Here is a 22488-nt window from a genome sequence, read left to right as displayed (position 1 = left end):
TCATTGTTACAACAATGTTGATTTAGTTATGAGATTTGCTTAGACCAAATGAATAACTTTTAACTGCATTTTCCAATATGTTTTCAAGTTATTTCAAAGCTTTTCTGTTGTTTTTAACAGTGCAAGTTTTATTGGCTTAGCATCCAAGTCTGCAGCAATATTTTAACAGGAAAATGATAAAAAGCAACATAAAACACACCAAACATAAATGAATACACATTGGAATGGAGGAGGTATATTTTGGGGCTAAACACAATGTTCTGTTTTCATAAATATATTTCTCTGTATTAATATGTCACTTTGGAATACATACTGAGTTAACCTCATTGAACTTTTCCCCAGGAATTGATGCACTTACAATTGAGGAGTCATTATGCTGCTCCACCTGTGTAGTGTTAAGGTCAGTGTGTTTTTCTGATTATAAAAGCCATCCATGTCATTCCATTATAAATCCACAACCAGTCACAATGGAATGTGCCATAGCCCAGGGCTGGTTGCAGGTGCCCTAGGTAAACACTGTTCAAAGGTCTGCCCAATTCAGATAGTGTGGGTCTGCTTAAGCAAGAGGTAGACTTCTGGGTAAGACATGTATCTGGTTAAGGAGGCCTAATTTATAGCAGGGGGTTACCACTTAAATAGTAGCTTGAAGCCAGCCACGAATTCAAAAGTGCGGTGAATTTGACATGCATTTCCCGCCCGCTGAGACATTTATTTCCACAGCAGACAATGACCCAATGGCTTAGCTCACAGTAACACAGCACCAGAAGGGCTGGAGGAGCAGCAAAGAAGCCTCCTCTGAGCATCCATGTGCCTCCAATATCTACCTTAGCTATTTGTGAGTGCTTCCCCCATGAACACAGAGCACTCCTACATTAGGGAAGTGATATAACTGTCTCTCCTATGAATCATCTGGCCAGTGCTAGCAATCCATTCTGCTCCAGGTGCAGATATGCACAACCTCTTACCTTCTTATTTAAAATACTACTCACACTAAATATTGGGGGGGGGCAATCCTGGGGTGATATGCCCTACTTACATAAGTTATCAAAACTGCATCAGTGCATGCATTTGTATGGGAGAGTGTGTGAAAATATAAAAATCCCTATGCGACTTTTTCTAAGTGTAGCCCAATTAACCAATTTGAAATTGGCTTTTTGGGTAGCCCTTACACCAAAAGATCAAAAAAGGGTAGAGCAGTGCTAACAGGTTACACTCCATTTGCACAAAAATCACAGGCTTCTACCCTATGGTTACCAGATTTTTACCTGGTAACACTTAAAAAAAAAAAAGCTGAGTAGCAACAGGCAGGCAGTACCACTACTGACTCCCTGTTGGTGAGGCAAAAGACCCTGGGCCCAAGCACACATGCATATTGTATAAAGGTGCAAAGCCCTTCTTTTGCACCCTGTGAAACATAAATGTGCAGGTTTTAAAAAACTGGGCAATGGCTGCCCATCCATGACTCCTGAGCCTCCCCTGATCAGTCAAAACAAAAGGGGAAGGGGGCAGGAGATTAGGGGAGGCTTGGGAGTCGTAAGCGGGCAGCCATTGTCTAGTTTTTTTAAAACTCTGTGCATTTATGTTTCACAGGGTGCAAAAGAAGGGCTTTGCACCTTGCCAGGCAGAGAAACCGTGCACATTATGCCCCTCCTGGGAAATGGCGTGCCACCCGCCTGTGACTTCTGAGCTGTCCCCAATCTCCTGCCCTCTTCCCCCTTTGTTTTGACAGATCGGGGGAAGGCTCAGAAGTCGTGGGCGGGCGGCCATTGCCCAGGAGGGGCACAAGGTGTGCGGTTTCTCTGCCAGGCAAGGTGCAAAGCCCTTCTTTTGCACCCTGTGAAACATAAATGCTCATGGTTTGTTTGTTTTTTAAAAAAACTGGGCAACAGCGTGGCACCCACCCATGACTCCCGAACCTCCCCTGATCAGTCAAAACAAAGGGAGAAGGGGGCAGTAGATCTGTACCACAGGATTTCCCCGGTTCCCCTTTGGCAGTGGCAGCGGCAGTCAGCAGCCCAGAGCCAGCCTGGTAGCGCAGTTGGGTCTGGCTTCAGGAGCTGCTCGCTGCCGTGGTGCCTGCCATTTTTCCTCTCCAGAAGTCCCCATATGATGTGTTGCACACAGGACACATCATATGAGGATTTACAGAGAGGAAAAATGGTGGGTGCCATGGCAGCGAGCAGCTCCTGAAGCCAGCCAGAGCCATCTGCGCTACCGGGCTGCCTCCAGGCTGCTGAGGCTGCCGGTGCCACGTTTCCCGATTTGCAAATCTGGGGACATTCCAGGGATGGAATTTGTCCGGGGACAGATTTGCAAATCCGGGGACTCTCCCTGGGAACCGGGGACATCTGGTAACCCTATTCTACCCTGCCTGCCCACCTTCACCCTCCATACAGGCAAGCAAATGGCGTTATTCAAGGGTGCATTCCAGCCAGGCAAAGCCACTTGAGGAGGGTGCAGAGCAAAACTGGTGAGGGGGTGATGCCTGGGAAGAGACCTATAGATAGGTTAGGGGATGGTGGCTGCTTGATTTGACCCTCAGGCTTGTGGTTCCTCACCACAGCTTCATACAGAAGCCTTAAATCCGTTCCTTTTGAAATGGCATCCTCAAAAGTCTACTTAACTTAACTGCATGCATGTCCTTTTTTCAGTGTCTTCCCATAAATTCTATTTTTGAAATCTAGCTACGGCACTTATTAAACTAGGAGCAGTGTGCAGCTTGAGCATTGCAGCTGATCATATTCATAGTGAGCCAAACACAGAGAGTGCACCTGCCACTCATGCATGTGGCGTTTCTCTAATTCATAGAATCGTTAACCTTGACTTGATTCAAAGTCATTACAGTGCATAAACCAGCCATCATCATGTGCACGACATATGAAACCTGAAGTATATAAAGCACCTCAGTAGTATATATTTGAGAAACTTAAAGATGCTGAGCATGTAGTAGATTCTTGTTCCTATATACACAATTTTGCTGAGCTTAGTCCTTCTAAATTACTATGTGTTTGTACGAAATCAGAACATGTGGCAGTGTTTTGCCTGGCGCTATTTCTGTCTCTGAAATAAATAAATAAAGTATTTTGGGATTTGCTTCTTACTCCATTCTCCTTTGTTGCTGAATCATAGAACAGTTTCATAGCCTACTAATACAGAGATTTCCACGTGCTGCATGTGTTTTGTACATAAGAACTTCCTGTTATGTTCTTTAATTCCATATGGGCTTTTTAGTTTGACAGTTTTTTTTATATAAAAAAAAACCCTCGAAAGTGATTTCTGTTGTTGAGAAATTTTTTACAGCTAATTGTCCAAGGGAAGAAAACAGTGCTGCAAAATTGTTGAAGAAATGCATGAAGTCACTTTACGATTATTGCATTTAAATGTTTCCTAAATTTTGCACTGTTCTCATCGTTGCTAAAATGAAAGGATGTCTGAAAGTACATATAAATGAAAAAACTATATAGGTGTAAAAGGTGCCCCAGTTTAAGGGCAAATCCTCCTCTTCTTTCTTGCATCTCTGCTGCTACAGCACTTTCCAGCAGTGGCAATATGTGTGCTAGGAAGTAAAAGGTTCTTATCCTTGCAAATTGGCCTGAGGGTACTCAAAACTCTTACCATCAGTAGTGCAGCCACCATGTGCACTAAACAGGCACACAGCTACTTAATGACTTAGTAGTGCCCAGCATGGGTTCCTGACCTCATGGCTCATGCTTACAAAATGCTAACCTAGCAGCTTCCTTGGGTCTCCCACAACCTTGTGATGTTCATTGGTAATCAATGTTGAGTCACCACTCAGTAGTGATCTCTTCCATCCTAGAGTGCCATCTCAGTCACTACAACTGGTGTCCTCATCTGCTTTCCACCTCCAACATTTCTTACCTACCCCTTACTAACACCTCAATACCTCCATTTTACCTGATATAGCCATCTGCTCCTCATTTTGCCATATTTTGAAGAGCAAAAAAGAGGACACATTTGCCAATGTCTATTTTTAACTCTGGATCTCTATGACGACTCTCATTTTACATACCCATGAAAAAGAGAATGTGTCCTGGAAAAAGAGGACAAATGCCAACCCTAGTCTTGCTCACCCACAAACTCCTTACAGCTACCCCTCTTTCCTTGGAAGATCTGCCCATCTCCTAAGAACTCCAAATAGGTAAAGGGACCCCTGATCATTAGGTCCAGTCGTGACCGACTCTGGGGTTGCGGCGCTCATCTCACATTATTGGCCAAGGGAGCTGGCGTACAGCTTCCAGGTCATGTGGCCAGCATGACAAAGCCGCTTCTGGCAAACCAGAGCAGCGCACAGAAACGCCATTTACCTTCCCGCAGGAGCAGTACCTATTTATCTACTCTCACTTTGAGGTGCTTTCGAACTGCTACCGGTAGGTTGGCAGGAGCAGGGACCAAGCAACGGGAGCTCACCCCATCGCGGGGATTTGAACCGCCGACCTCCTGATCGGCAAGCCCTAGGCTCTGTGGTTTAACCCACAGCGCCACCCGTGTCCCGAACTCCAAATATTCCCAAGCTATTTCCTTATCTCTCCTCAAAGCCTCTCGTATCCTTGCAGTTTTGATGTGCACATTCTAATAGATCAGGGCCATCTTTCCTACATGCCTATGTTCAAAGGTAGCTGTGGGCTCAGAGAACAGGACACCTTCTGCAGCTTAGCCATGCCTTCCAGCACCACCCACATCCCTTTCCAGCTAATAACAGCCGGAAGTAAATGCCTCTAAAATCAATGGAACTTGCTTCTGGTTGTGAAACTACTGCATTAGCTGGCTATAATATATTACCTATAAATTTGATCGTGGTTTACTGAATTGCCTTCTGTCGACGCTACCAATTCATACCAGTTTCAAGTGACTTTAGCTACCGCGTCTCTCGCACATGGGGTCCTAAGAGATTTTATTTCTGGGGTGGGGTGGGGGCCTCGAGCAATGAATTCTTAACATTTTCAGGTAATTACCATTCATAGAGTTTGAGATGAGGCAGACACAGCTGAAGCATTGGGGAAGAGAAGAGAAATGGATGCAGGGCTGTCTTATGTGCCCCTGGCGCCGTGGTGCGACGGATCCCTCCGGCGCCTCCCCCCCGCCCCGTTTCCCAGTGCGGTGGACGGGCGGGTGCAGCGCGCAGTGTGGCTACCACAGGCGCTGCTGGCGCGGCGGGCGGGCAGGCAGGCACAGCACGGTTGCCATGGGCGCAGCTGCGCGGCAGACTGGTCGGCCACCGGGCTGGCGCAGCTTGCGGCGCCCCCCTGGCGGGCCGGCGCCGTGGTGCCCTGCGCCACCCAGCCTGGCCGTAGGGCCGGCCCTGAATGGATGTCCTAAGTTGTATTTTCCCCCAAGCAAATTAAACATAACAACAATCTGGACTTGCCTCCAGTGACATCCAGCTGTCCCCCCAGAATCCATGGAAGCCAGTGTAAGGAGAGGTCTGCATGTGTAATGCTTTTCTGCCTCAGACGTTCACACTAGCTCAGCTTCTGCTGTGCTTGCAGAAGGTCCAATCCTCAGTATATCTAGGCAGGACTGGGAAGGTCCCCTCCCTGAAACTAGCCTAGAGAGCTGCTGCAAGTCAGTGTAGACAATATTGCGCTAAGTGAAGCAATGGTCTGACTCAGTCTAAAGCAGCCGCCTATGTTCCATTAGCAGGTCAATGGCAGTGGCTGGGCAGAATGGGTAGGGAGGAGCCACACATTGTGGAGTCCTTTCACACAGCTAATGCATAATGGGGGTGTCTGCCTAGTTCAAGGTCAGGGGGGAATGTGATTAAATACACAAGTTTTACTATGTGTACTTGGCTGCCTTGATTCATAGTGCCCCATCCAGATCTTAATATGCAGACAATAAGCCTTTTGTTTATAAAGCCAGTTAGAAGTTTAACAGTGTATCTCCTTAGCGTATAATTTAGGAAAACCCTAACGTAAGCGTTTAAAGTGAGTAAACGAATTGCTAAGGACATCATAAATCTTTTACTGGCAGCACAAAAAGCAAAATGTTGCTATTTATCAAGCATAAAGGGAAACATCTCCTTTATCATAACGGAACACGACTGTTGAAAAAAGACATTCTTTCTCACTGAACTGTCTGATGTAAATTGGGTTGCCATCCATCAAGATAAACTATTAAAATATATCTGTTTCTCAGAGTATCAAACTAGTTCACTTGCAGCAGACTAGTGTGGCCTCCTACACAGTTTGGGAAGTAATAGACTAAAAGGTATTGCTTTTTAATAGCCATTATTATGAATTACTATTATTTATGATTAAAAAAACAATGAATGAAATATAAACATATGGCACTCAAGGTTTTGCCCACCGACAGTGGCTGGAGATGGTGTCAACATGTTTCGGTTACAGTAAATATGAGACTGCTATAAAGATGAGAATATTAAATGATATCCTCTCCCTCTGCCCAATCTCTGTTGAAAAGTTACAAGGCTCTGGCAGCTGCAAAATTTATTATTTGTTTGTTTATTATATTGGCATTGTATGGATAATTTTATAAATGATACATTATGTGGCTTAGCAAAACCTTGCTAATTGTACTAATATTGGGACAATGGACAACACTCTTGCTTGCGTGTTTTCAGTGCTTTAGGGAACTGAGTACTTTGGCTCTCAAGGCTTTATAAAGCTTTTTATTTACCCAAATTTATACATATGAATCTGTGAAGAGTGTTTGTTGAGAAGGCTTCTGTGATGGACAGCAGAGCCAGACCAGAGGGCTGGAGCCTCTCTCTGATTGGCTACCTTGACAGCTGGAGTAGCACTTTGGGCGGGAGAATAAAAGGAGCCGTTTCTGAGGGAGTTTTTGGACAGGGAAAGATACCTGAGATGGGGGATTAGGGTAGGGTTTATCTGAGGGAGAATTGGTTCAAATTTGAGTTTAACATCCATTCTCAGGAGAATATAGCTAGAGGAAGGAGGCTTGTAGCTTAGATAGTAAGATGGTGTTGAGTAGAAGCAGGCCTATGTATGCCAGGTATTTTTGATCATAAGGATACACTTTATAGACTGATCTCTGCCCTCCCTTTCATTTGTAGGAATGAAATAAGGGCAATAGTGGGTAGAAGCAATACTACACAGATGATGACGAGCCAAATAGGTCAGTTTCTGCTCTCATGTACACCCACGCAATTCTTCAGCTTGCAGGGATACGCTCTTCGTCTTTGGGGTTTTGATTAAAATTATTAATGTAGCTTTTGATATCTGTGCCGACTTTTTCCCTTCAGATTTAGAGCATTATAAATAATAAACGATGCCTGTGCATATCTTGCATGCTTATAACATCTCTATTCACACTGCAGGGCTTGCAGTTTTGGAATGTGCAACACCCGTCACTTGTGCTTTGTTCTTGATCAAGGAAGTTGTCGGGAAGAGAATTTAGAGTTTCAGAATCAACTTTGAAGTGTCAGAGGAATTACAATTAAGATTCTGCTACACTGACACCACCCATAATAAGCTTGTTTTCCCAGTTTATGAAAACGGAGAAGCTTGTCACTTTGGGCTAATTAAAAGCTATGGACTGGTGGAATGTGCTTCATCCTATATATTTTCTATTTCACTTATTTTAAACTTTATCCCTACAGGGAACCGTTTCTTAATTTACTCAACTTCCAGGGAACCTCTGCATGCCTGCCACAGAATCCCAGCACCATTTTATGTTGTATGGGTTCACAGTTGCAGAGTGAGGCCAAGAACACATCCAACTTGCAGGTGTGCATTGCAGGAGAAGATGAGTGACAGCGGGAAGCATGTCCGCTATTACTCATTTTCTCATTGAGCAAACCCCGATAAGCAACCAAGGAATCCACAAGATTCCCTGGCACATAGTTTGAAAACCAATTCTTTATAGTTCACGTGGTCAGTCCATGGCACAGACACCAATCATTTGACATCTCTGGGCAGAAGTACACCTACTCAGTCGTATCCTAGATTCTGCAGACTAAACAACTTGTGACCCACCAAACCAAAAGCCCGCAAGAGCTTTAATATTTCTTTTGCTTGCCAGGAATTGCAAAAATTCTTTTACAGGGGAGACTGTCAAGTACCTGGCAATCTTCAGTATGTGGCTCTTGAGCTGCATTTGATACAGTGAAACACAAGCTGTGCCATCCTTATCCTTGATTAAATAAAGAAGACCCCTTAACAATGTAGAATGGAAATGTACAAGCAGGAGAGCTGGAAGGCATGGCCATGACACAGAGTCAAACACACTCTTTCCTGCATCTGCAATGATGCAGCACCCCTTGGTAAACCACTTCAAGGTACCTGGAAGATGCATATGTACAGTAATGAGCATGACAATGGAGCTCTCATACTTTGGAATGAAATTTGTTGCATGCTTGTGGAAAAAGTTTTTCTTACCTTACTACTCTGTTTATTTTGAATGAGTACTTTTTCAAGGCTTTCTACAAATTTATCCTGTAGCTAGATTAAGTTCTGGAATCCTGTACATATTTATCTGAGAGTAAGTCTTACTGAAGTCACATTAGTGCAGGCATCCCCAAACTGTGGCACTCCAGATGTTTTGGCCTTCCAATGGTGGCATTGGAAGGGCAGATCTGCTGCACTGTCCCATATCACATTGGTCACTACTGAGCCAACAACAATTATGAAATGAGAGTAACCATGGAAAGGGAGGGATGGAGCGAATCTGTTCATTTTGAGTTTCATTGACCTGTTGTTGGCAAAGTGTGGAGGCCATATGAAACTGCATTCTCATGGAGACTACTGAGCAGTTTGTTTGTGTGCAGTGTTTGTCCCCAAGTGCTGCTCTGCCATCATTTAGTTTCCTTCACATTGCTGCTGTGCCACTAACTGGAATCTTTTGCTGTGGTGTGGAAACAAGCCACATGGCAGAAATATGGGGTGCCTGCTGCACATAAGCAGCTTGCTGTGGAGAGCAGCTGCAATACAAAGTAATTCCAAGCAACCTCTTTGCAAAGGAGTCTTCAAGCCTTGTTGCCCCGGCACTCATTCTGTTTCCCTCCCTCCCATCTGTGATGATGCTTCGTGGCTGCTACACAGAAGCAGATGGTGTAGAGCCAACTGTGGCAAGGTACTGTAGCTCAGCATTTGAGCAGAATAAGGATTCAGCTGATACGCTTACCTCTGGCACAGTATTAATATGGAGCACTTTTTTTAAAAAACAAACAAACATCAATATAGCCGCAGCCTAGGAATATCCAAGCCCAGGAAAAGAGCTCAGCTGGCAAACACCAGTAATTCATATGAAGGTGCACAGATGGTGCAGTTGGGCCAGGCAATGAAAGTAAAGATGACTGCACTAGGAGACAGACTAAGACACTAGTTTAGCTGCCAAAGGCTGGTTATAGGCCAAATAAAAGAATTAAATGGAATGTCATTTTGCTGGTGAAAATCCTGTGTTTCATTAATTCAGATTCAAAAGAGATGGGCAATATAAGTAGCAGCCTTAATTATAACCAGCTAATGACAAATGGTTACCAATTATTTAATGTAGTTATCTGCAGTGTGCATTAAGGATGTAAGCAAGATTAAGGATGTAAGCTGCATTTGGTCACTTCCTCATTTTTATTTTCTAAAATGTTGATATATTGGATTCAAGAAAAAAATGGGTTGTGCTTGACAGTGACTCCTCTATTTCCTTTTGACAGAATCTGTATCAGAACAGGTTCCTTGGCCTGGCTGCCATGGCATCGCCATCTAGGAACGCACAGAATCGGCGCCGGTGCAAAGAACCTCTGAGGTACAGCTACAACCCAGACCAGTTCCACAACATGGACATCGGGAATGGTCCCCATGAGGCAGTCACTATCCCACGCTCCACCAGTGATACAGACTTGGTCACTTCAGATAGCCGGTCTACACTCATGGTCAGCAGCTCCTATTATTCCATAGGACATTCGCAGGACCTAGTGATTTACTGGGATATAAAAGAAGAAGTGGATGCTGGGGATTGGATCGGCATGTATCTCATTGGTAAGTCAGTCCCACCCTTAGGATTTTAAATATATATTTTAACAGCCCCCCCAATGTGTTTTGAACTACTCCACACACCCATACCTACCAAAACCTGCAAAACAAAGTTGGCAGCAACAGGAGGTCTATCAAACTCCTGTAGGGCTCCCTTCAAACTGATGAGTGAATGACTTGTTCTAATTACCAAATAAGCATGTGTATTTGAATCCCATGGAATTCAATGAGACTTACTTACATATGCTGTCCTTCATGCCATATTAATAGTGATTTTCTTCGAAGAGCCAACATAGCTCAGTAACTAAGGCAGGCTTGATAAGATGGGTTCAAATGTGAAGCCTATTATATACATTATGGAACTGGGTTTTTTCCCTTAAAAATGTTTAGGGGTACTCTCATTTTCCTACCAGTGGGGTGTAGTGGTTAAGAGCGGTTGACTCGTAATCTGGGGAACCAGGTTTGCGTCTCCGCTCCTCCCCATGCAGCTGCTGGGTGACCTTGGGCTAGTCACACTTCTTTGAAGTCTCTCAGCCCCACTCACCTCACAGAGTGTTTGTTGTGGGGGAGGAAGGGAAAGGAGAATGTTAGCCGCTTTGAGACTCCTTCGGGTAGTGATAAAGCAGGATATCAAATCCAAACTACTACTACTACTCCTCCTCCTCCTCCTCCTCCTCCTCCTTCTTCTTCTTCTTCTTCTTCTTCTTCTTCTTCTTCTTCTTCTTCTTCTTCTTCTTCTTCTTCTTCTTCTTCTTCTTCTTCTTCTTCTTCTTCTTCTTCTTCTTCTTCCCCCCATACTGAAATACTGCCCCTCAAACTTAGATTCACAAAATCTTTAGGGGTATGCGTACCCCTGCGTACCCCCAGAAAAAATGCACCGCATTATGGTCTTTCAAGATCTGCTTCCCCACCTGTAAAATGGAAGTAAGTGTGGCCTTATAAGAATGAATTGTAACACAAGCACACAGTGTTTTAAGGAGAATTTCAAATGTTATAAAAAGAGTTAGCAATAAAAGCCTGCAAATGCTTGTTGGGCTCCCCTGTGCCACTGCCCTTCTCTTCTTTTGCACAAACAGCCATTTGCACTCCAATGTTCAATTCACAGTTGCTTATTTGGAACAGGGTGTTGTGTCACACTCTAATGTCCGCACTGAACACATCCTGGCAGTTCCTTGGGGAGGCACCAGGGAGGTGTTACCTGAGGCCTTGCCCTGTGGCCTGCCAGGCCCATCAAGCTTCTTTCCACCACCACCTCCTTCCTGGGCTTTGACTTTACTGGATCTCCTGTCAAGCCCTCTCTTCCTCCACAGTTTAAGGAACCCCGAAGGCTCACTGTCTACAGCTGTGCCTTGCCAGTCCCCACTGCAGGGGAAAGAAGTGGTATGTCTTGTCTGGATACAGGCTTGTCTCGCAGCCATTCTCTGCCAGCAAGGCCTGTTGACCAGGGTCCTGATCCTGCAACCATACAGGAGGGAAGCACAGGGGAACAGTGGTGGGTGGGAGTCCCTGGGCAGTCCTTCACATTGTTGAAGTCAAATACTACAGTGCTTGGGATTAATCTACCTGCTTCCTGTTTTCCAAACCAGAAGTGGGGAACAGGTTCTGTTCATCAGGAGGTCAGTGAGGTATAGAGATCCTTCTTAGCACTTAGGCATGTAAGGAGAAAATATCTGTGGCTTCTTGTCCTAATTGGGCTAAATCACAGTAAATAGAAAGAATGAGAATAAACCCTGTGATGTGGTAAAATGGTAGTGTTTGTTTCCTTCCTGCTAGTGCAGAGGGTTTGGTGAGGAGTTAACTCTGCAGCCATTTTGAGAAATCTCCAGACTGCTGCTATTCCTAGGTCAATTGCTTGCTTGCTTGCTTGCTTGCTTGCTTGCTTGCTTGCTTGCTTACTATATATAGAGATTTAGCAGGCACCTTCTGTGCCAACTTTTAAATGCCTGCTGAAAACTTTCTGTTCTGCTAGGCCTGTGCAGGCAGTTAAGGAAGCATCCTTCCACAATGGTTGACTTCTCTTTTTAACTTTTGTTAATGTTTTTTATTGTATGGTTTTACTGCTGTAAATAGATTTGATATCTCTTTATGGCATAGTGGTATACAAATATTTTTATAATTATTATAAATATCCCACATTTCCATCCACTCATCAGTCCTCAAGGTGCTTAATAATGCAACAATTCAAAATCCATTTTACATAATAGTAAGGAAAACTTTTAAAAACTAATTCCAAACAGGGGGACTTCCGGTCTGCTGTGAAGGGAATGGTGGCGCGCTCCATGTCGTCCAAGTAAAGGACGACATGGTTCTGGTTGTTAGGGCTCCAGGGGTGAACGCCAGGGCTAGGCGTTCCTCCCCCCAAAAAAACCCCCACGGTTGAGTGGGGACTCCAGGGGTCTGGCAGAGCAACGGGAACTCGCCAAAACCCAGACCTCCCTGTTGTCGTCTTGAGTCCGCTCACGGGTTCATCGCACCCTACAGCCAAAGCCACAAGCTGTCACCGTAAGCAGTGGATTTTCCAATTAGAGGTTAAAGCCAAATAAAGCCTCAAAGAAGAAATTAGATATAAATTAATTGATTCATATACTATTAAATAACTATTATTTATTCATTATTTTGATATAGTAAATTTCCAAGTCATTGCACAAGACAACCTCTAGGTGATTTACCGTACTTTTCCATGTATAAGACGAGCTTTTTTTTTTACTCTAAAATAATGTTAAAAAATGGGGGCTGTCTTATACACGGATAGTACACAGGGGGGACGGGTGATTGGTGACTGTGTCAAGGGTTGCTTTGGATTGGCTGTTTCTGTGATAATTTGGTGTGTGAATGGTTGCTGTGGCAAGGGCTGCTGTGGATTGGCTGCCGCTGTGGCAATTGGTCGTGCAATTGCTGGCTGCTGTTGGCAAGTGGGCAGGCGCTTGTTGGCTTATCTGACACAAGCGATTGTCAGTGTTTGTTTGCTGGGTTTGTGATTTTCTACAACCCCCCCCCAAGCTCTGGGCACTCCTTCCCCCAAAAAGCTCAACAACTTTGGGCCATCCCCCCTTCCTTAAATAGTGTATAAAAATAAGAAGAAAAAGAGAAAGACTCTATAATACCTGTCCAATACAAAACTATAAAAGTGAAATTATTATTCTACTACATATACATTTATTTATATATTGATATATTGTACTATATTCTTTATAAATGCATTCCAAATGTCATTATATTTGGTATACACCATCTGTGTCTATAAGCTGTATGTTCGTATTTTGCAAGAGTTGTCACATCATCTATTCATTGATTAAAGGGCACCACAAATTTATCTTTCCAGTGGATCAATATCAATGTTTTAGTAATAGTGAGGGTGTGGATAAAGGTGTTTTCCTGGTGCTTAAAATATTGTAAAGTGGTTGCCAGATGGCAGGAAGAGTACTAGAAGCAATTCTGATCCCAAACTGTTTGTGTAGGGATTTAAAGATCAAAATCAGCACATTTAAATTCAGCTTAGAAACAAATCAGCAGTTGGTTTAAAACTCTAAGCACTGGTGTCTAAGCACTAAGCACTGGACAGGGGTAGCCTAAGTGGTGTCCTCCATATGTTGTTGGACTGCAACTTCCATCAGCTCTAGCCAGCATAGCTGATGACCAGGGATTGAGAGTTGTAGCCTAGCAATAGCCAGAGGTGACCACATTGACTACCTCTGGCTTAGGCAAGTAACCAAGCGCTCAGCTGCTATTTGGACCAACTGAAGTTTTCAAACTGCTTTCAAGGCAGCCAATGCAGTGCATTATAGTAGCTGAAAGCTTGCTGTCACATATTCTCTTGTTAGGAAGGTTATTGTGCAAGGTGGCTCTGAGTTTATTGTAGGGTAAGACACAGCATGTAAGATAAAGCATATAAAATTCAGTACCCATTGCTGTATGTGGGATGGTTGTCTCATAGGGTGCTTCCTTGCCTTGCCTTTTGTTACATGGCACCACAACCTTCTTCAAAACAGGGGGAAATGTTTGAAGTGTAGATTGCCATTGTGATTTGTCTTTTTGTGCCTTTATCTCTGGGTCTCTGATATCAGTGTGACGCTCTCAGCATTCCTTTATGCATCCCCAGAAGAGTTAGTGAGTCAGCCTGCAGCACATTTTCTTACTGTTAGCTGCTGCATCTGCACAAGCTTGCTCAAGAGTGAGTATGGACTCTGGACTGACGTGTGTTAGGCTCTGAAGTCTCTTCTTGCTTGAAAGAACTGAGGGATAATCAATGGTATGATATCTTGGAAATCAATGGTATGATATATTGGAAATTGCAAACAATAGTGAAACTTGCCAGTTTATTTGATTCAGAGAACAAATGGAGAGTGTTTCTCATTAACATTGAAATCCTTCTAACAATATTGCAATATATCCTTCTCGCTCCTAGTGAAATATGAGGCCTGTCTTTTTTCAATACAATAGGCAGGGGTATAAATAAAGTAATATTTAATATTTATTATTATATTTTTATTATATTCATTTATACCCTCCCTTTTCCTGGCAGGCTGCTTAAATCTAAAAACAAGTACTGCGAAGAATGTAGAAAAATCAATCATTAAAGTTAAACACTGAGAGAGAACAATAAACATATATGAATTTTATTTAAAACATACCAACAATTACAATAAAACAGCATGGCACCAACCCTTTCAATTAAAAGCAGTCAATTCCTGAAAGCTTGTTGCAACAAGGTCTTCTTCACCTGCCAGCAGAAGGACAACAGGGAGCAAGCCAGTCTGGTTTCTCCAGGGCAGGATTTCCAGAGAAGACCCTCTCCCCCAACAGCACCAAATGGGCCTAGGAGGTGGCAAGACCGAGAGAAGGGTCTCCCTTGAAGATCTCAAAACCTGGGCAGGTTCCTATGAGGGAATATGGTCTTTCAGATAGCTTGGACCTAGGCCACGTTGGCCTTTATAGATCATAGATATAGATCATAACCAGCACTTTGAATTGTGCATGGAAACAGACCAATAGCCAGTAGCAGCTGTAACCAACAACCAGCCCCAATCAACAGTTTAGCCCGTTAAAGTTTCTGAGCACTTTTCAAAGGCAGCCCCATGTAGAGTGAATTACATTAATCTAAGAAGGGTGTAACTAAGGTGTGTGTCACTGTAGCCAAATCAGACATCTCAAGGAACAGGTGCAGCTGGTGAATTAGCTTTAGCTGCAAATGCACTCCTGGCCACCACAGAGACCTGACCATCCAAGCTTAGGACTGAATTCACAAGTACACCTAAACTGCGAACCTGTGTATTTGAGGGAGTGTTACACCACCCAGCACAGACTGAATCCCCATTCCCTGTTCTGCCTTTGTTTTATTTAAATTAGAAGATTTTGAAACAAAAGGGAAAGGGTTAAGCAATCCTTCTGCTTTGCCATAATGCTCAAAATAGTAGCTAGTTCTGTTGGGCAGAACAAAAAAATATGCCCAAATTCCAGCTGTTGTTTTACGTTCCACTGTACCTGAATATACTCAGATAATTTAACTTGGGTCACAAAGGCCTTTACATGAAGTCCAGAACATAGGCTATCCTTTCATTGCCTGAGTCCTTGATTTCATGTGAGGATAATATTGCACAGTGCTTATTGATATACATTAGGCTTTCTTCTTCACTATCCTTCTGGGAAAACCAAAACATTTTAAAAAGTTATCTGATAAAACTTCATTATGCACAAAACCTCTAGGGTCCAATTTCTAGGCTGTATTTGTTCTTCTTCTTTATTATTCAACCATTTCTTTTAAGTTTATATCAAAAATATTTTTGACCTAATTAGCTGAAACTCTGCTTTAAAAGCCACATGCCTCTTTCTTTTCTCTTTTGCCTTTTCCCCCTAAAAGGCAAAAATCTCTAATGCTACATGTAATTCCAGCAAGACTCTAATTAGTGAAGTTTCTCTCAATATACTTCTGAGTTTATCCTGACTTTTCTGACTGCTTTAGTTTATTCCTTGCATGAGGATCTGATTCCAAGTCCATTGATTCACAATCAAAGCACATGAAAAAAGAATAGCTTTGGACCAAGCTGCATTTGTTGTGTGTAGGGGTACAGCATATACTGTCCTATAGCTCTGGTATATAACTGCGATTTTTGACTAGCCTTCCCAGATGAACATGCCTGCCAGGGAACAACTGTGCATTTCAGAGGATCTCGGAAGTATGCTCAGAAGTGCATCTTTGGCTCACATACAGGATACATACATACATACATACATACATACATACATACATACATACATACAGGATACATCTATTGGGCTTGCTGTTATTCCACTTGAACTGAGAGTGGGCACTGGAACGTATCCAGCGTTCTCAGTATAGTTGCCCATTGTAGGAGAAGGTTGGTTGTGATTAGGGGAGGCCCATCCTGTTTCCCTTCCTGAGGCAAAATGGGAAAGCCTCACTCACTGGGGTTGCATGGCTGCAGCTTTTGGGTTCCAGCAAGATCTCACAGGAAGTTGGAAGCTGCAGCCACTTCTCCAGCGTTGGGATGGGGTGGGTGGCACCCACAGCAACTCCAGAGAACTTAGAAGAAGCAGTGATGATGGCAAGAGCTCACTGGAAGCTGCTCCCGCTGCTTCTCCTTGTTTCTTCAGTGGTGGGGGTGGGCTGCCCCTTGGGATTTTGCCACCCAATGTGATTTTGGGGAAGTTGGGTTGCCATAGGTTGTCATGGTCTGTCTGCAGTGAAGATGCCTGGAAGCAGCTACCGGTAGTTGTGCACAGGCTTATATGCAATTGGTACTCTTGTGCCTTGCTCCTTTCTAAATGTATAATGCCTCCTTCATGCAGTTCATGTGTTTATTTAAACACATGTACAATAAAGCAAACCCAGAAGACCCAAATGTGGAAACCTTTTTTTCTGCATACAATTCTCCTCTGGACTGGAGCATTGGGGCATCTGTTTCCAGAGACTGCGCGCAGAATCATTGAAGGCCTCCAGCTGCTTCATTTAATCAAAAAGAACTCAAGGTCAGAACCAAGGGACACCTTTTTGCTTCCTGTGCAAAACAAGTCAGAAGCTGGCACGACACATGTCAGTTCATCTTAACTTGTCAATCTGGCAACACTGATCTATGTAGCCAGGATTGCTTAATTCATGTGTACACTTTCCACACTGGTGCCCATTCAACAGTTTGTGTGTGAAGGATTGTGGCTGATATGAGTGGGATAAATCATTGATGCAAATCATGCATCAAAGCTGTGAAATTGGCTACAGATGCACTTGTTTGTTTGCTTGCTTGCTTATTTTAAAATAGGTTTTCAAACGTTGAACAAATGGAGGGGTGTACCAAAGATGCTCTTTACTGGGGATCAATTTGGTCTGGGGCTACATTTTCTGGTTACATTCTCATTTAAAAATAACAGTGGTACCTCTGGTTAAGAACTTAATTCATTCCAGAGGTCCGTTCTTAACCTGAAACTGTTCTTAACCTGAAGCACCACTTTAGCTAATGGGGGCTCCTGCTGCCGCCGCACCACCGGAGCACAATTTCTGTTCTCATCCTGAAGCAAAGTTCTTAACCCGAGGTACCTGAAGCGTCTGCAAGCTGGAGCGTTTGTAACCCAAGTTACCACTGTAAAGAGAAAGAGCAGACTGAATTATGAGTCACCGTTGGTGGTGGGGTAAAGTCACTCTCTTAAGTTATTGATAGGAAAGATAACAGCACGAACTCTTCTAGGACGAACTGAATTTTGCACCCTCCATCCTTTACTTTTGGGTTGCATTTATTCAAAAAGACAATCCTTAGTAAGGGAAAGCAATTGGCAAGCAAAGTGAAGGTTAACTCCCAGTCTCAGGGACTCACATGCCCTTCTTTAGTAAATCATGAGTCAGTGAGTAGTTGAAGTGCATGATAGGCAAAAGGTTCTTCCAAAGTCTCTGTCAGCATTTATACTGGAGATAAGCTGATTGTAAAAAGCTCTTGGTGCTTTTGGCTCAATGAGATCTAATGCCATTGACTATTTTGCCTTCCTTATCATCCTCAGCACCATACAGGTGAAACTCAGAAAATTAGAATATCGTCGAAAAGTGCATTTATTTCAGTAATGCAGCTTAAAAGGTGAAACCAATATATGAGATAGATGCATGACATGCAAAGCAAGAGATGTCAAGCCTTGATTTGTTGTAATTGTAATTATTTGTCGTTAGGCGGGTCAATTATAAATGGAATGTAATTAATGAAATGTAATGGTGATGTTTATTTTTGTTTATTTTTGTATTATTGTAACTATTTGTTTTATTATTGTGGAATTTCCAAAAGAAAGCATTTGTAAAAATTAAAATAAAAAGTTGCATTACTGAAATAAATGCACTTTTTGACGATATTCTAATTTTCCGAGTTTCACCTGTATTTTAGTTGCTAGAGTAGAAGCAGCTATGGTACACAATATGTGACCTTGTGCCTGCCATCCTCTCTCTGCCTAATCAATCTCAATTAAAATGTCCTAAGGTCCACGGAGGAAGAGTGGAATAGGAACATTAATTAATGATCTATGATTGCCACCACCCTCAGAAGTTCATGCCTCACATTCCCCCAAACCAGTTAATTGTTTTCTTGCCAGAGATAGGATAAAAGTGTGGTGTTGTATGTTCATTACTACATCTTTGTAAAGGTAAGCACTTACTAAAAGATTAGAAAACCATAATGAATCATTTTCCTCCTGATTTTAAATGTATCTATAACCACACTGGTATCCTCAAGCTGTTTGCCCATGCATTTTTCATGACACCAGTAGCTATTATTTTTCCCTACCAGAAGGGATCTTGTTTCTCTCAGAGATAGAAATTTTCCCTTCAAAAATTACTTTGTGTGGGCAAGATTCAATACCTGTCTTGCTAATACTAGCTCTGGAAATATGGCAGGTTTAAAGTTCACTGGAGCATATGTCTGCTATATAGCAAAATGATAGTTGCTGCTTGTTCTGAGAGAACTCCCAGCTTCCCTTGGGGACAGAACCTTTTTCATCATGTAGCTTTCCTGAAATCAATGGAATCATCTGTGGAGAAAATATTACTTGAGGAAAATGTTTAAACTTTAGATAATTGACTGGAATGTAATGGGGACCACAAAGTAGTTCCTCCTCCTCCTCCTCCTCCACCTCCTCCACCTCCTCCACCACCACCTCCTCCTCTTCTTCTTCTTCTTCTTCTTCTTCTTCTTCTTCTTCTTCTTCTTCTTCTTCTTCTTCTTCTTCTTCTTCTATCCAAATATCTCAGGGTGGTTCACAGGATAAAAATACCAGATAAAAACACAAAATACATAATAAAAACAACAACAAAACTAAACAATCTCCCACAATGGAGAAAGGGAACCTGTGCTTCTACAGAGAGATGCTGTGGACCCAAACAAGTTAAAAGATCCTGGTATCTTTTTACATTGTTACAAACAGAAGTTATGCAAACCAGGCCATGGAAAACTATTGCACCAGGAAAAGGCTAGGCTAGACCCCTTTACTCTGATGTCTAGCTTTATATGTGGAGGATTTTAGGCTTTTTTAATAAATGGAGGAGTATCATGAAACATGATATAGAAACATGATAAGCTGCACCAACAGGTTAAAGAACAGTTTCTACCCATGAGCCGTGAGGCTGCTGAATGGAAGACAGCAGCATTGCAGCTGACGTTTGGGGTTGGTGGTTGTACGACAGCACACAGAGTGTAACAAGGACTGAGAGATTGGGGGGGGGGGCTCGTTTAATCTCACTGTAAACAAGTGGTACATTGACAATAAAGTCTTTCTATTTCTATGGAGGGGTTGCTGGTGAGAGATAGGACACTTTCCTGCCTTTCAGTGATTATATACAGTATATATATATATAAAAACCCTGTGTTTCCAGCCCTTTCCTTTGCTCCTATTTCATTGGCTCTCTTTTGTTAACTTTGCAGATGAGGTTTTGTCTGAAAATTTCCTAGACTACAAAAATCGTGGGGTGAATGGCTCTCACCGAGGTCAGATTATCTGGAAGATTGATGCCAGCTCTTACTTCGTAGAATGTAAGTATTTCATAGTGCTGTTACATCATACTTCAGTGAAAACAGGAAGAGCTGAGCTCCCATACTACATGTGTGTTTTGGGGAAATTTTAATGTGTGTGGTAAAATATATATATATGATTAAATGCTTGTCCAGAAACTATGCTTCATTAATAACAGAAGTTACTACTGAAAGGATGCAAGTGGGTGAAATTGCATCTATAACTCTGTATATGTTGGTGTTATTAAGCACGAACATCTCATAACATGAGAGGGTTTCAGAACAGGTGCTAAATACTTCTGTGTTTGGAGAAAAACTATTTTCAAGTTCATTTATATTTATTTAACATCAAAATCATTAAATCTGCTGGATCTTTTATTCTTGTCTTAATCTTCTGTAGTTAGGATCAGTTTCTGGCAGAGCAATTGCTTTCTTGGAGTTTTTGTGGCGTGTGTTATTCTGAAAACTATTTCCGTGGCACTCAGGGAAGTATTTTTTTAAAGGGAATTAATTGCATATTGCATTTGCTGAGCTCACTGCATAACATATCGTTGATGCTCAGTAAGCTATGTGCTTGGATTGTGAAAAATTATGTGCTCAAGCATACTAAAGGTGAATCTTTCATTGTTGCATCTGTGCCTGATGGCGTCATACTTAACACATGTTGCATGTGCTGCTGTAAGGATTTCCAAATGGAGTTTAATAAAGGAGCTCCAAACAGGTTGTGTTTTGTGACAACTGGCTGCAAAGCAAAATGAAACATTGTTAAAACAAAGCACTGCTTGATAGGAAGTCAACAGGGATAACTGGAACAATTTTCTGGCAGCCTTAAGGAAGGTTACTTTAAACCATTTGTGAACAACCTGTGACAGAGGTTTTGAATATTTAAAACTCTTTTTTCAAAATGGATTACAGAGAATCCTGTGGGGTCCTTAGAAACTTATTGGGGGTTCCTCAATGAGGAAGTCTGCTGTGGAAAGAGGAAGTTTCTTGGAAAGATTTCTTGCCTCTACTACTGTACTAGTCTTCCTCTACAAGGGTCAGGACCAACAAACTCTATGTATAGAGTGTGTCAACCACAAAAATCCTCAGAATTATTGGCAGCATGCAGAGTTTTGATGGCTGACATGCAAGGCTTCCTTGATAGAAAGTGGAAAATAGGTTCCGTTCACTGGCCTAAGCTAAATAGTTTCACAGATTATGGACTATAACAGGCATCCCCAAACTGCGGCCCTCCAGATGTTTTGGCCTACAACTCCCATGATCCCTAGCTAACAGGGCCAATGGTCGGGGCAGATGGGAATTGTAGTTCAAAACATCTGGAGGGCCGAAGTTTGGGGATGCCTGGACTATAAGAACCAAGTGGCAACATGCCAGAAACTCCAGTGAGATTTCTGTACCAGTTCTGTCTGCTTCTAACACAGCTGTATTCTAGTTGTGCCATCAGGGTGGGGCAGATACACAGCAGGAGGTATCTGACTAGGGGTGTCTGATTAGGGTGTGTCATTTTAGGGTACAAAACTTAATTTTTGCACATTTCTTTAGTGAGGGGTCTTAAAAATGTGTTTTGGGGTGTCAGGAATTCAAATCTGCTTTTATTTTTGTAATTGGACAAAAATTTAGCTTGGAAGCCTACACTTGACAAAGAAGAACATAAAGTGTGTTTAAAAACCAAATAATTAAGGATAGTAGGAGAGGTTTTGTATTGATTTGTAAGATTTGTACAAATTGCACACACAAAATTGTACAAACAAATGTGTGCATTGGGATAAAATAAAGGATTGGGGGGAAATTGCGAGCTGATGTGGAAATCTGGAGAACTGAAGATTGGAAAAATGAGAAACCAAAATTGACAGATTCACCCAGTGTAGAAGAGGCATTATCAAATTGCATAGTGATACAGATAGGAAAACTCTGGACTTTGGATGAACTAGGTTTTCTTTTTTGTTTACTCAGATATTCTCCTCTGTAATTGATTGTTAATTCAGTTAACTCTAAGGGGAGTTCTGCCATATGCTTGTCTTGCATCATATTACCACTATGATTTCATTATCTACGTACTTTCTTAAATGAACCCCTCCTCCCTTTTTTTGTATGGCTTCTGAATCTGCTTCCAAGCAGCCTCTAATTCTTACTCAGGACAGCAAGTCCTTCCATATTAATTGTCAGTTGGGGAGTGGTGCACTGGTATGATACAGGTGGGGCTCTTTGGTATGTGTTTATTATGCCCCCCCCCAATTCATTGGGATAAAATCCATTCTATAGCCATAGCCATTTGAGATTTTGTACCATCTTTGTCTTTCTAACAGATACTCTCTGCCTCCAAGCAGCTCCACAAAAGGCAGAAACTCCAAAGCATGGCTTTCATAGACTCATAGAATTGTACATTTGGAAGGGACCACAAGGGTCTTCTAGTCCAGGCTTCCTCAAACTCAGGCCTCCAGATGTTTTGGGACTACAACTCCCATGATCCATAGCTAGCAGGACCAGTGGTCAGGGATGATGGGAATTGTAGTCTCAAAACATCT

General features: G+C 42.6%; 1 protein-coding gene across 1 annotated transcript in view; it reads left to right on the top strand.

Moving 5' to 3' along the window:
• Positions 1-333: 333 nt before the first annotated feature.
• HECW1 (HECT, C2 and WW domain containing E3 ubiquitin protein ligase 1) overlaps positions 334-22488 on the top strand; it is a 121981-nt gene continuing 99826 nt past the window's right edge. Inside the window, exons 1-3 of the mRNA XM_088653734.1 lie at positions 334-400; positions 9650-9974; positions 19874-19981. Of these exons, the coding sequence (XP_088509860.1) occupies positions 374-400; positions 9650-9974; positions 19874-19981 (460 nt within the window). The 5' untranslated portion in view covers positions 334-373. The remainder of the gene's footprint in view (positions 401-9649; positions 9975-19873; positions 19982-22488) is intronic.

This window comes from Zootoca vivipara, chromosome 11 (genome assembly GCF_965207765.1).
Source record: "Zootoca vivipara chromosome 11, rZooViv2.hap1.1, whole genome shotgun sequence".
In the NCBI taxonomy this organism is placed as follows: Eukaryota; Metazoa; Chordata; class Lepidosauria; order Squamata; family Lacertidae; genus Zootoca; species Zootoca vivipara.
Note: the sequence above shows the minus strand (reverse complement) of the source record. Positions and strands in the feature narration are given on the sequence as shown.